The sequence below is a fragment of the Chlorocebus sabaeus genome, chromosome 5, assembly GCF_047675955.1.
Source record: "Chlorocebus sabaeus isolate Y175 chromosome 5, mChlSab1.0.hap1, whole genome shotgun sequence".
Classification (NCBI taxonomy): Eukaryota; Metazoa; Chordata; class Mammalia; order Primates; family Cercopithecidae; genus Chlorocebus; species Chlorocebus sabaeus.
In genome coordinates this window covers 85,794,375-85,809,471 of record NC_132908.1, presented here as the reverse complement: position 1 = coordinate 85,809,471, position 15,097 = coordinate 85,794,375, and the positions used below count along the sequence as shown (strand labels likewise).

Below are 15,097 nucleotides of genomic sequence, written 5' to 3'. Positions count from 1 at the left end.
CCGCAGAGCAAGACTCTGTCTCAAAAAAAAAAAGAAAAGAAAAGAAAAGAAAATTAGCCAGGCATGTGGTACATGCCTGTGGTCCCAGCTACTCGGGAAGCTGAGGCAGGAGGATTGCTTGAACTGGGGAGCTGGAGGTTGCAGTGAGCTGAGATGGTGTCACCACATTCTGGCCTGGGCGACAGCAAGACTCAGTCTCAAAACAAACAAACAAACAAAAACAAAAAAAGAGAGAGTAAATGGCCGGGAACAGCTCAGACCGTGCTGTGGAGGAGGCAGAAGTGGGTGCCCCCTCCTGCCGAACATTCTGGCCTCCAGGGAAGCTACGGGAGGTGGGATGGAGCCCAGTGCAGCCTGGAGACAGGGTCTTGGACCAGGCAGAGTCTGGAGCAGGGAGTGCTGGGGCCACAGGGGCAGTGGGGTGGGGAGAGGTGGGCGGCTCCGTGAACGGCGCTGGGAAAATCAGTAATTCCACATGGGAAAAATCAGGGCTGTACTTCCCATCACACACAAATGCATTTCCAATGAATTAACGGCTTCAGTGAGAAAAGCAAAGCTTTGTAACTTTTAGAAGAGCATATGTGAAAACATATTGAAGAGCTTTGAGTAAGAAAGGGTTTTTAAGGACAAGACCCCAAAAAACTCAAACTATAAGAAAGAAGAGATTAATGCATTTGAATACATTAAAATTAAACAATTCTGCACATGCTTTAACAAATGAAACCAAAGGCCACTCACGTAACCAACGTATAATCACGAAAAATACCCACCAGCCCAACAGGAAATGGGCAAAGAACTGAAACAGGCGACTTGCAGGAAAATCAAATGGCCCAGAAACATATTCGAGATGTTCCACCTAACTCGTAATCAGGGAAATGCAAATTACAATAAGAAGATTCCACATCACAGTCAGCACCATGGTGAAAACTCAACATCTCCCATCGGGATGTTGGCCCGTTGGTGAGATGGGGTGTCTCACACCCGCTGCGCACAGCCTCCTTGGAAAGCATCAGGCAAAATCGAGGAAGTGGAAGACATCTGGGCCTACGATCCAGTGATTCCACTCGCAGGAATATCTTCTGGAGAAATTCTTCCACTCTGCAAAAGAGGCTGCACTTGCAGCTGACTGCAGCTTTGCTCTTGGAGGGGAGGGTCCAATGGCTGGGGTCAGTGCACACCCCACAGAGTGACCTGAGGACAACCAGAGCAAGGCAGTCAACACAGGGGACAGCAAAGCCCTACATGAGCCAAAAACGTCCTCACGGAGGAGCCTGCGCTCTGTGGGCCACACATGCCAGCACTGAAACCTAAACCCACGACATCACTCAGGCATCAGGGCTGGGGAAGGCGTCCACCTGGTAACAGAGCCCAGAGGCTTAGGAGGCCAGAGGGCTCAGACTCCATGAACCTGGGCCGGGAAGTGCATGGGGTTGGTTGGCCGTAATCTTCTGTCTTCTGTCCTCAATATTTAAAATGTTTTTTGTTTAAAAAATGTTCTTAGTCCACATTAGTAGATTTCACTATCCTGGGGACAGCAGAAGCGGGAGGGGGACCCGTGGGCTTCCGTGAAGACTGGGAGGAGCTGCGTGGACTCCGCCCGTCGATTAGAAAGCGTGGGTCCCGGGCCTGGGCCCACCTCCCCAAGCTCAACCTGGGGCCAGCTCTGCCGGCTCCCGAACGGCCCTTGAGGCTGCTCTGATCCTGCTGTGGCTGTCACGGATGCTGGGCCCAGGGCGGCCGCACCTGGAGTGTGACTCTGAGGCCAAATCTGTGTTGTTTGTGGACATTTACGTGTCTGTGTGTGTGTGCTGTGAGCATATGTGCACGCCCGTCAGCGTGTGTGTGTGTGCCCAGCGGGCAGCCCATTGAGCTGGCGTGGGGTGTCGTCTTTTTTCTAGCTAAGACGCGGCTCTTCCCCATCGGGATGGGAATATGGGCACGCGGCTGATGCATTAAAGGCACCACGTGCTGCTGGCGTTGCCACTGTCTTAATGGGCTTCGCTGTGCGGCAAGGCAGGGCTGGCAGGTGGTAATGAAGGAGACTGATGACTCCGTGGCTACAGTAACTGAATGGTTGTGTCTGGTCAGACTGTCAATGGGGGGCATGCCCTGCGAGCCAATGACGATACGCTGCCTGGGTGGGCACAGAGAGGACTGAGGGTGTGGCGTCTCCCTCCTCTGCAATGCCAGGGTGTGCAGGTGCACCCATGTGTATCTATGTGTATGTGACGGCTGCACACACGCTTGCTGATGTGGACTCACACGCACCCCCGTGTCCCAGGGAGATGGGGCGGGGCCCACAGGGGAACGAAGCTGGGATGGGCACCACCAGAGGGGCCGCATCACACAGGGGTGGACACAGAACGGAGGCAGCGGCCGGCCCAGGACGGTCAGGGCCTGGCTGGCAGAGCTTGGGGTCCTGTGCCCACCCTGTGCTCCTAAGGCCCTGGGCCAGCCTGGGAGCACCCTGGGTTCTGAGGATGCGCTCACTGGCCTGCAGGCACCAAGCTCCACCCGTCCCAGCTTGGACAGGGCCCTGGGGAGCCCACTGGTCAGGGACTGAGGGGACCCCTCTGCTGAGCCTCTCATGCTGAGCGGCCTCTGCATGGCGCTCCCTCCCCATCCCTGGAGCTGGGCTAGGAACCTTCTGGAACATGCCTTCCACGGGACCCTCTCATGCACCTTGTTCCTGTGTCACCAATGAGGACATGGGCTCTGAGCCGCCGAGTGACCTGTTGGGGGCAGAGCTGGTGCCAGCTGTCCCAGCTTGAGGACTTGCCATAGCTTGGGACCCATGGAGGGAAGGTAGGGGGAGGTGCTGAGGGGATGAGGGGATGAAAGGCAGAGCTGGACCTTGGGGCAAGGCCAGTGGCAGCACCGGGCTCCTGGACACAGCAGATGGCCCCAGGGAACTGGCCCTGCCCTGTCCTGCCCTGGAGACCCCTCCGTCTCCAAGTCCCGTGGGCCTGGCTTCCTGTCCCCAGCTCTTGCCGGGTGTGACGGGTGGGCATGGAGGGTGCCTCAGCCCAGCCCAGGGAGGACCAGCCACGAAGCAGGAAGGCGGAGGGAGTGCCTGGAGCCAGCAGGGCGGCCACCGAGACCCCACACTGACACAGGGACCGAGGCACCCGGGCCGGTTTCCAGGAGAGCCCTGCGTGGGCTCCTCCCTTACTCTTAGGGTTCCCGCCCAGGCAGGCTGGTGTGGGGACTGGGAACCAGCATGACCCAAGACAGGTCGCCCGCGTGTCCTCTCACATCCGATTCCACCAACACCAAGGTTTCTTCTGCAGGCTCCTGGGAGAATCCATTTTCCACCCCTTTGGGCTTCCGGAGGCGTTTCCTTGGCTGGGGGCCCCTCACAAAGCCAGCAGTGGCCGGCCAGCCCCCTCACGCTCACCTCTGCCACGGCTTCCCTCTTCCACTTAGCAGGATGGGGGTACCCTGTGCCCTCGCGGGTCACCCAGGGCAGCCTCCCTGTTGAGGGAGCTGATGGGCCGTCCACAGTTGCAGGTCCCCGCTGCTGTGTGAACTCACAGGTCTCAGGGTGAGGAGGCGGGGGTCTGAGGGGCCGTCATTCTGCCACCCACAGGTGGGAGCCTCCTCACAGGGCATCGGGCCTCAGTGGCAGCTGGGGAGCTGCAGGGGCTGTGGGGTGCCCAGCAGGGCGGGCTCAGTACTGCCCGCAGGATCACCCTGCTGTTAGGGCGACTCGGCGGCTTGCAGCCTTCTCAGCTCAGTTCCTGTCAGCTGACCGGGACGGCCCTGCCCCGCCTGCGCTTGCCCTAGGAGCTGGGGGTCTCCATCCAGCAAGACTGCGAACGAGGCCACCCCGAGACCGGCTGCCACAGATCACATGCTGGCCCTGGCTGCCGGCTAAGGCCAGGGGACACCCTCCTTGAGACTCCCAGGGTGAGGCTCAGCTCCTGAGGACCGAGCGGCCTCTGCATGGCGCTCCCTCCCCATCCCTCCGCTTCTCCAGATCTCCTGCCTGGCTCAATGCACGTCCATCCTGGGCCCTCCCAGCCTTACCTGGCCGAGCCGTGGCCTTGCCCACCTGCCTGGGCCATTCCCTCCTGACCGGGTGCGATCTGCAGACAGCAGTATCAGTGCTGCATAGAGGAACCACGGCCGACGCCCACTGCACGTACTATGTCCGTAAACTGCACCCAGTCCAGCCTGGCTGCTCCCCGTGTGAGCCTGAGCTTGCAGGCCAGAGGAGACGACCTTGGGCTTTGGCCCCAAGCCTGTGAGTCACATCCCTGCCCTCAACTCACCTGCCTCAGCTGCTCATGTGCAAAGCAGGCTGAGTGCGCTGACTTCAGCGGGTACGAGAACCCTGGGAAGGCACTTGAAGGGTGTCAGAACCTGGCAGGTGCCTCCAGTGTGTGGGACAGTGTGCGCTGGGTGTGTGGGGACCTGCGGCAGCGCCCTCCGGCCACCCTCAGAGGGGCTGGTGCTCAGGGGGTGCCTGTTGGACCCGGGACCCGCCCCTTCCCCACACCTGCCTGTGGGGACCTGCGGGCTTTCTGCTCAGAGAGAGGCAGATCCATGGTCGTCCATCCCGTGACAACCGCATGCTCCTGAGCCGTGCTCATGGCTGTGCTCATGGCTGTGCCGGCGGCTGGCAGGGGATGCCGTGGCCGTCGTGGGTGATGGATCAGGAGGTGCAGTCACGGATGTTTATCCTCCAGTGACCTGGTCTCTCCTGTGGCTGCTGAGGAGATGCACGTGGGGTGTGATTGTTCATATCGATCCATTTGGTGAGCTGCTCATTCTCCACGTCGTCAATGTTTTCACACAGGGTCCACTTTACTCTTCCAGGCAGGAGAGCGGCTGCACTGACTGCTCTGTGGCCAGGGAGGAGGGGACAGAATCGACTCCCAGGGCCCATGGAGGCAGGCTCTGTGGGCCTGGGGGGAGTGGGAGTCCTCTCACTCAGGAAGGCTCTAGAAGGGCCACCAAGAGCAGCCGCACCAAGGACCTAGCGGTGAGAGCAGCTGAGCGAGTCCCAACCTGATCAGACACAGTGTGAGGGGAGCCGGGGTCCCAGTGCAGCTGCCTCGGGTGACAGTGATCACAGGCCCGGCTGAGCCTGAAGATGAGGACGGGGGAGGGAGGGAGGGACTGGTGTGCACATAGGTGTCCATGTGCATGTATGTATGCAGGCGTGTGTGAGACACATGCATGTGACATGCAGGCATGTGAGACACATACATGTGATATGTGCAGATGTGTGAGACATACATGTGACATGCAGGCATGTGAGACACATACATGTGATATGTGCAGACGTGTGAGACATACATGTGGTGTATGCAGACATGTGAGACACATACATGTGATATATGCAGGCATGTGAGACATACATGTGGTGTATGCAGACGTGTGAGACACATACATGTGATATGTGCAGACGTGTGAGACATACACGTGGTGTATGCAGACATGTGAGATACATACATGTGATATGTGCAGGCGTGTGAGACATACATGTGGTGTATGCAGACGTGTGAGACACATACATGTGATATATGCAGGCGTGTGAGACATACACGTGGTGTATGCAGACGTGTGAGATACATACATGTGATATGTGCAGGCGTGTGAGACATACACGTGGTGTATGCAGACATGTGAGATACATACATGTGATATGTGCAGATGTGTGAGACATACATGTGACATGCAGGCATGTGAGACACATACATGTGATATGTGCAGACGTGTGAGACATACATGTGGTGTATGCAGACATGTGAGATACATACATGTGATAGATGCAGGCATGTGAGACATACATGTGGTGTATGCAGACGTGTGAGACACATACATGTGATATGTGCAGACGTGTGAGACATACACGTGGTGTATGCAGACATGTGAGATACATACATGTGATATGTGCAGGCGTGTGAGACATATATGTGGTGTATGCAGACGTGTGAGACACATACATGTGATATATGCAGGCGTGTGAGACATACACGTGGTGTATGCAGACGTGTGAGATACATACATGTGATATGTGCAGGTGTGTGAGACATACACGTGGTGTATGCAGACGTGTGAGACACATACATGTGATATGTGCAGGCGTGTGAGACATACACGTGGTGTATGCAGACATGTGAGATACATACATGTGATATGTGCAGGCGTGTGAGACATATATGTGGTGTATGCAGACGTGTGAGACACATACATGTGATATGTGCAGGCGTGTGAGACATACACGTGGTGTATGCAGACATGTGAGATACATACATGTGATATGTGCAGGCGTGTGAGACATACACGTGGTGTATGCAGACGTGTGAGACACATACATGTGATATGTGCAGACGTGTGAGACATACATGTGGTGTATGCAGACATGTGAGATACATACATGTGATATGTGCAGGCGTGTGAGACACATATGTGGTGTATGCAGACGTGTGAGACACATACATGTGATATGTGCAGGCGTGTGAGACATACACGTGGTGTATGCAGACATGTGAGATACATACATGTGATATGTGCAGGCGTGTGAGACATACACGTGGTGTATGCAGACGTGTGAGACACATACATGTGATATGTGCAGACGTGTGAGACATACATGTGGTGTATGCAGATGTGTGAGACACACATACATATGATACATGCAGGCGTGTGTGTGAGACATACATACCTGTGGTCCACGCCCGTCTGCACACATCCCGTTACTGAGGGTTAACTCAGTGGCCGGCGCACTCACCACCTTCTCACCAAGGCCGGCACCAAGCTGCTGTTCTGCACGAGGGCCTCCTCCCAGCCTCCCAGCAAACGAGGCCAGAACCTTTGACACGAGGGTCCGGGAGTCATGGCTCCTCCAGGTCAGTGGTGCCCACAGCACTTACCACGCCGCCCACTGTCTCGCTCCATGCTGTGCCTGGCGCTGCACGTGTCCTAAGGCTCCTGCTCCCAACCCTGGTGCCACCGGGACAGAGTCCAGGTAGGAGGGCGGTGTGGGGCATGTGTGTAGCCAGTCCCCATGGACAGGACTCCCGAGGGAACAAAGCCCCACTCCTTGGTCAGGGCCAGAAGGGCCCAGAGAGAGCAGCAGCCTCAGTTTACAGAGTAGGGAAACTGAGGCAGAGCAGGCTCAGGCCTTCTGTGTTGGGCCTGGACACCTGGGAGGAAGGCAGCCCCAAGGGCCACTGTTAGGTGGGAACGTGGGCCCGGCTTGGCAGTCCTGAGCTGCCTCAGGCCTGTCCTGTCCCGGGGGGCGTCTACGCCTCTGTGGACCCACCAGCCTAATGCCTGGGCTGCTGGCCTGGGCCCTATCTGTGGAACGAATGGAGGAAGCAGGAGCTGGGCCCATGGTCTCCCTGCCCGGGAAGCTGCAGGTGGAGGGCAGGCAGAGGGTGGCAGGGGTTTCACCCTGACCCCGATGAGGGAGGGGCAGGAAGGACAGGGTGGCAGCTACCACAGGCTGCATGTGGGACTTTGCTGGCAGCAGCAGGCACAGTGCCACAGCTTTGGGGACCAGCTGGTCACCAGGAGTCCCGCCATCCCCTGGTGCCTGAGAGAAGCTGGGCCACTCGCCTGGGAGCAGCTCCTGGCAGCACCCCCGTGTCTGGCTGGGGTCAGAGCTGGCTGACTTTTCAGATTCAAGCCCGCCTCCCCAGGAGGTCAAAGGCAGCAGGCACGCAGAGGCGGCTTCGGACCCGGCGGGTGGCAGCCCTGCTCCCAGGGCACCTGCTCCTGGGTCTAACTTGTGTGGCGTGGGCCGCCCAGCAAGGGGCAGGGTGTGCGGGGTAGGCACTGTCAGCCATGTGCAACTTAGGTATCCTTGTGGGGCTCAGTCACGGTGACTTGGCAAACAGGGCCCCCTGCCTGTGTCTCCAGAGGTCAGGTCAGCACCAGAGACCAAGACGGGGAATAAACTGGGCTTTAATGGGGAGGGAGGAGTGGATGAGTTCCCTCCAGGATGAGCTTGTTCTCGGCTGGTGGAGCGGAGGGGAAACAGGGCCTGGCTGGATGCTGGCGGACTGTGTGCACGAAGGCCGACCGACCTGGCACAGGAACCGGCTGGAGAGTCACTCATGACTTTAGAACACGGCATTCAACCGCACATCCTTGGAGCACCATATTCTGGTCAACAAGCTGGTCAGCGAGCTCCAGGCTTTCTGTAGCTTGTGGTATTGTCAGCAGAAAGTCATCCTCATTATTTTGAAAGCATATGATATATGCTATTGGATAAAGCAAATGATTATGGAATCAAGTTTCAGGATTAAAGGAGAGAGATGCAAATGTAAAATTAGTGGAATTAAGTAAAAATCTTGCTATGTTAAATTTGACCTTTCCCCAACAGAAGGCATTTCCTTAGCTACTAGCAAGGCCTAGACACAAACGTCTGACCTGTGGTCTCCGAGTGCCGTTCCCTTGAGTCCAGGCCTAGGCGGGAGGGCAGGGCCCCTTGCTTTGACTGTTCCCAGGGTCAGGCCAAGGGGATGCACAAGGCCACACGGTGAGGCAGGAGTTCGGATGGGGCAGGGCTGTGGACTGGGGTGCCCACCCGTCCTGGAAAACAGGGCTGGGATGCCGCTGTCTGGGATGCCTCAGACAAGCTTGGTGGGCAACATGCTTAAGTGGGCAAGGGCCCCAGGCCACGTCCACCTGTCCCCGAGGCATGTGAACCCAGGATGGGGCTGGCCTCCTGCCCAAGGCATGTGAGCCTGAGATGGGGCTGGCCTCCTGCCCGGCACACTCGTTTCTGGCCACTCTTTCAGACATGCATTCCAGGGGCAGAATGTTCTGGGTAAGTTGAGGCCAGACATTGCTGGGCTATGACTGTTACTTCCCAGAGGCTGTGGGGAAGAGGCAGCCTATTCTTCTGAAAATTGTCCAGAAACTTCTGGATTCTGCATGTGGCCCCTGTGCATCTCAATTGACCCCGCTAAGTAAATGCAATGTGGGTGCACCCAACATTGACAACACACGTTCCTGAGGTTTTTGCATCGGCTACGCCTGTGGGTTCTGGACCTGGATCTGGGGAAAAGCTGGCGAGCCACAGACATGAGATGGGGGGCCATGGGGCAGGTGGGGGTCTGGGTAGAGACGGTGATGGGAGAGAGGGTTCACTGGCTGAGGGGCCAGTGTGGAGATGACCTGGAAGGTCTCTGCGATGGGGGGTGAGGCAGGGTCACAGCAGAGCAGCTCCGGGGCCGTCCGTCCACGCACTTTCTGTGACACAAGCTGATGGACACACAGTAGTGAGCACGGTGGCAAGTGTCCCCACAGCGGGAGCTGCCCTCCTCTGAGAGTGGCACCAGGAGACGCCCAGGACCTATGGGACAGGGCTGGTTCTGGGAGGTTTATGAACCCTCAGCTCCTCACAGGAGGCCCTCTGGGCGGCTGCCCAGACCTATGTGGACTGGGAGACACTGGCTCACGGGTGAGGCACAGGCACGGGCGGATGAGTCTGCCGCAGTCATAGGCCTGGGCAGACAGTGTGGGACGGCACTTGTTTCCTCCAGTGGAGTCTTTATTTCTTTTTTGGGGGACATCTCCGGGACCCGCCCTGGAGAGCCTGGCAACTGCAGGGCACTGTGGGGCGGGAGGTGCCTGAGCCCGTAGGGCCGGCCGCGAGGTCGGTGGTGACCAGGCAGACGTGGGCACGTGGGGCCGGCCGCGAGGTCGGTGGTGACCAGGCAGACGTGGGCACGTGGGGCCGGCCGCGAGGTCGGTGGTGACCAGGCAGACGTGGGCACGTGGGGCCGGCCGCGAGGTCGGTGGTGACCAGGCAGACGTGGGCACGTGGGGCCGGCCGCGAGGTCGGTGGTGACCAGGCAGACGTGGGCACGTGGGGCCGGCCGCGAGGTCGGTGGTGACCAGGCAGACGTGGGCACGTGGGGCCGGCCGCGAGGTCGGTGGTGACCAGGCAGACGTGGGCACGTGGGGCCGGCCGCGAGGTCGGTGGTGACCAGGCAGACGTGGGCACGTGGGGCCGGCCGCGAGGTCGGTGGTGACCAGGCAGACGTGGGCACGTGGGGCCGGCAGCACCAGAGCGTGGCTGCATCGTGCTGCACGGGCGAGGTCGGCGGTGACCAGGCAGAGGCGACACCAGGGATGGTCTCCTTGAGCTGCAACAACTGGCCCAAGGCTGGGGACCTCACGTGGTGATTTCATCCCAAACAGTTTTTGTTCCACGTGCCCTGATTTGGGGCATTCAGGCTTAAGGGAGGCCACAGGTCTCGGACAGGCCCCCGCGGCGCTCGGTGTGGGGCAGACGTCTGCTGCTCCCTGCCAGACCCGCAGTCCGAGTGCCCAGCCCCTGGTGCGCGGGTCACGAGGGGTGGAAGCGTCTGATGAGTGCCTTCTTGTCAATCTTGCCCATCTGGTTCCGTGGGATCTCCTCCACCAGCACGAGCTCCGAGGGCACGGCGTACGGGGCCAGGACATCTCTGCAGAGACAAGCACAGCCTGAGGCGAGTTGTCCCAACACTGCCCAGCGGTAGCTCAGGTGCCCAGCAGTGTGGACAGGTGCCCCTTGGACGCTGCAGCCTGGCCAGGCGCCTCGGCCATCCTGAGGCCTGGCATGTGTCCTGGGCAACCTCAGCTGTCTCTGCCCTAGCAGCCCAGGGGTGGTGACTGCAGGAGGTGCCCAGCATGCTATTATCACTGGTACCACAGAAGTCATGGTGCATGCAGGCCTTGGGCGAGGGCACCCGAGGACGGGCCTGCATAGAGCGGCCTGTAGGGCAGAGGGACCCCCACACCGGGCCAGGCATTCCAAGACCCCGCACTGGAGCTGGAACACCCCATGTCGTTCTGTGGCCGGTTCCCCTTCCAGAGGAGGCATGTGGAAGGGGCTGGGGAGTGGGTGGGCAGGTGGGGCAGGGGCAGCCTGCCCTGCATGGGGTATTTGAGATGGGAGCAAATGCCCCACAGTCCTGCAGATACAAGCCCGCATGGCAAGAGGCCTCACAGACCCCCCCACAGCAGGGACAGCCCCTAAGCCTTGACACCTCCACTCAGGGTCCCCTGTCCTCATGGCCAGAACTCGGTGGGCGGTGCCAATGCAGATGAGCGGGCCGAGGGCAGTGGGCAGGGACGAGGCACTGGGATTGGAAGCTGAGACTGCAGTGGTGCTCGGTGCTCCTCCATTCACCATTAAAGAAAGAAGGAAAGGAAGGAAGGAATGAGATTAACCCCCAAAAGGCGGGAGGCTGTGTGGCCTCCACCCACCCAGCAATGCCCTGAAGGCAGTGGCCACACCCCAGTTGCAGGAAGGGCTGGTTCAGGGCATCCAGGCTGACACTGAGGCATGTCAGAAACGAACTTGACGGCGATTGTTTCAGGTTACTGTCCGGCGGAAAAGTCCAGAAACCAAGTGTTGTAGTTTCTTGATGCTTTTTGTGGAGAAAGCGTCGCCTGCCATCCGGACGTAGCCAGAGACTCAGCACAGGCCCCTCCCCACCTGCCCCTGCCTGTAGGCCTCTCGGGGCGGAGGTGCGAGTCGGCCCAGCTCAGTCCCTCCCTCCCCAGGGGCAAGTGGTTTGACCTCGGTGTCGCTGTCAACCTCGACCTCCACATTTCCAAATCGCTTTTTTCTTTTTTTCTCTTTTCTTTCTGGGACAGGATCTCACTGTTGCCTGGGCCAGAGTGCAGTGGTGCAGTCACAGCTCACCAAAGCCTGGACTTCCTGGGCTCAGAGGATCCTCCCAAAGTGCTACAGACACGCGTCACCATGCCCGGCTCCAATTTTCCTATCAAATTTATTTTGGCACGTACATATTTTATAGTTATATAAAACTATTATAGGTATTTAAATGGAGGTGTAATTTACACCCAGCTGTCCTATGTACAGTGTAGTGAGGGATGTGTAGAATTTTTTTTGTTTTGAGACAGAGTCTTGCTCTTGTCCCCCAGGCTGGAGTGCAGTGGTGCGATCTCGGCTCACTGCATCTCCGCTTCCTGGGTTCAAGTGATTCTCCTGCCTCAGCCTCCTGAGTAGCTGGGATTACAGGCGCCCGCCACCATGCCTGGCTAATTTTTGTCTTTTTTTTTTTTTTTTTTGAGACGGAGTCTTGCTCTGTCGCCCAGGCTGGAGTGCAGTGGCCGGATCTCAGCTCACTGCAAGCTGCGCCCTCCGGGTTTACGCCATTCTCCTGCCTCAGCCTCCCGAGTAGCTGGGACTACAGGCGCCCGCCACCTCACCCGGCTAGTTTTTTGTATTTTTTAGTAGAGATGGGGTTTCACCGTGTTAGCCAGGATGGTCTCGATCTCCTGACCTCGTGATCCGCCCGTCTCGGCCTCCCAAAGTGCTGGGATTACAGGCTTGAGCCACCGCGCCCGGCCAATTTTTGTCTTTTTAATAGAGACAGGGTTTCAACATGTTGGGCAGGATGCTCTCCAACTCCTGACCTCAGGTGACCTGCCCACCTCGGCATCCCAAAGTGCTGGGATTACAGGTGTGAGCACCACGCCTGGCCTGTGTAGGAATTTCTAAAGTTTTACTGAAGCAACTGCCCCCATCTAAGTAGCACCCAGACTGAAAGGGAACATGGCCGGGTTCCCAGAAGCCCCTCTGCCTGCCTGAGCCACTCCCAACCTCCACGTGTAACCGATGTCTTGACTTCTAAGAGCGGACAAACCCTGTGTTGAATGAGAGTGGCTGGCAGTGGTGAGGGCAGACGCCCCTTCCTGGTCACAGGAGGAAAATGCCCAGCAGCTCCCCATTGAGCAGGATGTCACCTGGTGGCTTTTCAGAGGCTCCCTCATCAGGTTCGGGGATTTTCCTTCTTCTCCTAGTTTGTGAAGAGTTTTTGTTATAAAAGGGCTTTGGCATTTGCAAATGCTTTTTCTGTATCTATTGAAATAATATGATTTTTCTTTTTCATTCTGTAAATATGGTGAATTACCAGTGGCTCACGCTTGTAATCCCAGGACTTTGGGAGGCTGAGGCGGGTGGATCACTTGAGGTCAGGAGTTTGAGACCAGCCTGGCCAACATGGCGAAACCCCATCTCTACTAAAAATACAAAAGTTAGCTGTGCATGGTGGCACACACCTGTAATCCCAGCTGCTCAGGAGGCTGAGGCGGGAGAATCGCTTGAACCCAGGAGGCAAAGGTTGCAGTGAGTGGAGATTGCGCCGCTGCACTCCAGCCTGGGTGACAGAGTGAGAGTCCGTCTAAAAAAAAAAGGTGAATTACATGGACTGATTTTTGAAAATGAAAGTAACCCTCTATTCCTGGCTTAAATGCTGCTTGATCAGGACGTGTTGTCTTTTTGTGCGTTAATTGGATTTAATTGGCTAATGGTTTGTTAAGGATTTTGTGTGTCTGCCCACTGGGAACACTGTTCTCTCGTTTTCTTGTCCGGTTTGGATTTCAGGGTAGTGCTGGTCCCATAAAGGGAGTTAGGAATTGTTCCTCTCTGCTGTTTCGTCAGAGACTTATTTTGTTGTGTCTGGTTTTATTTTTTGCCTTCAACGTTTGAGAGAATTTACCAGTGAAACCTTTTGGGCCTAGTATTTGCTTTGCAGTTTTAAGTTGAGAACTCAGAACTGTTCAGTCTGTTTTGGTGTTTGCGTCAGTCTTGGAAATTTGTGTATTTTAAGGAAGTTATCCGTTTCGTCTGAACTGCTGGCTTCACTGGATAAAGCAGCCTTCCATGCCGCCATACTGCCCATCAGAGACCGCAGGCCCGAGGTGAGGTTTCACTTCCTTCCTGATATTTAGAATGCTGTTTTCTCTCTTCTTTCTTGGGGTCTTCTTTCAATCTGAAAACTCATGACCTTTGGTTTGGGGAAATTTGACTGTTAATTTCTTCCCTGGATATCTTCTTTTTGGAACTCCCATTAGACAGTTGGAATGTTTGAATTAATCCTCTAATTTACTTCCTCCTGCCTCCCTTCCTGTCCTTTTTTCTTTCATAGTGAATGGACAAGCACTGCAGTGTCAGCCTAAGCCAGGCACAGCAAGGACGACTCAGGGCTGCAGGGGAGGTAGCTGTGGGCCAAGTACAGCAAGTGGCCTGGAGAGCAAGGGCCTGGCTCCAGGGCTCCCGCAGGACTGACGGAGTCCTGGGCTGTGAATGCACGGCTGGCGGCCTTCCCTGCCCGGTCCTGCCCCTCACAGGCAGCTTCTCACCAGCGGGCCCTCAAGTGCCCTGCACACAGCTTCCTGTCTCAGGGTCTTCTCACAGCCACTGTCATAGCCCAAACGATGCTGGATGAGGAGCCTGACTTCAGAGACATGCACAGAGCAGGAGCGAGTGGTCTGGTGTCCCTGTGCAGAGGGCAGCCCTGTCTGAGGAAAGCCAAGGGCTGAGGAGCATCAGGACTTCAGTTCCTGCAAACTCAGACCCTGAAACTCTCTAGCACTTTCTCAGCACCCGACACCTATCTTTTCTTCTCAAGGTAACTGTTTAATGAAAGCAGCAGCCGCTGCTGAGCAGCAGTGCTCCAGCTGTGTTGTGTAAACCCAGGCATGTGTGGTGCCCTGATGCTGCCCTGATGAAGCAAGGGTTCCTGTTGTCTGTGGAATCACAACAGATGAGCCAAAAATACCTTCAGTGCTCAGGAGAAGGCAAGTCAGGGTGGAGGCAGGGAGGGTGCGTCCAGAGAAGGAACAGAACAGAGACAAATGCTTGGTCTTAAATAATTTGCTATAGGTGAGCTCTTCCTCCTCCTCCACCACATGGGACATGCCTGCCTCCCCTTCCCCTTCTGCCATGACTGTAAGTTTCCTGAGGCCTCCCCAGCCATGCTTCCTTATAGCCTGTGGAACTGTGAGCCAATTAAACCTCTTTTCTTTGTAAATTACCTTCTCAGGTAGTTCCTTATGACAGCAACAGGAAGCAGTCAAATGCCCAGAGAGACAGGGGTGGGTCCCTGGTGAAACCCCACCTTCAAGCCAAACACAGCCTGAAACCTGCAGCCCGGAGTGAGAATTTCTATTCCTGTTTGCCCACTCTTTCTGACTGGTTCTTTCTGAATAATGCTTTTTAACCAACCAAAGGTTACCTTTTCCAGCGCTACCTACAGCTTGCCCCTCCCTATTCTGTGCCCAAAAAAGCCCTGGACCCAGCCACACCCAACTCTGGGTGGTTGAGCACCCTTGC

At 56.8% G+C, this 15,097-nt stretch overlaps 1 protein-coding gene across 8 annotated transcripts in view; it reads right to left on the bottom strand.

Moving 5' to 3' along the window:
- Positions 1-651: 651 nt before the first annotated feature.
- The window catches only part of ACSF3 (acyl-CoA synthetase family member 3), a 72,924-nt gene continuing 58,478 nt past the window's right edge, over positions 652-15,097 (bottom strand). For 4 of the 8 annotated variants that reach the window (XM_007994373.3, XM_007994374.3, XM_007994375.3 and 1 more), the window contains one exon: positions 652-10,433. In XM_007994373.3, coding sequence (XP_007992564.3) covers positions 10,316-10,433 — 118 coding nt within the window. In that variant the 3' untranslated portion in view covers positions 652-10,315. The remainder of the gene's footprint in view (positions 10,434-15,097) is intronic. The other 4 variants (XR_012093018.1, XR_012093017.1, XR_012093016.1 and 1 more) reach the window with 4 other exon arrangements.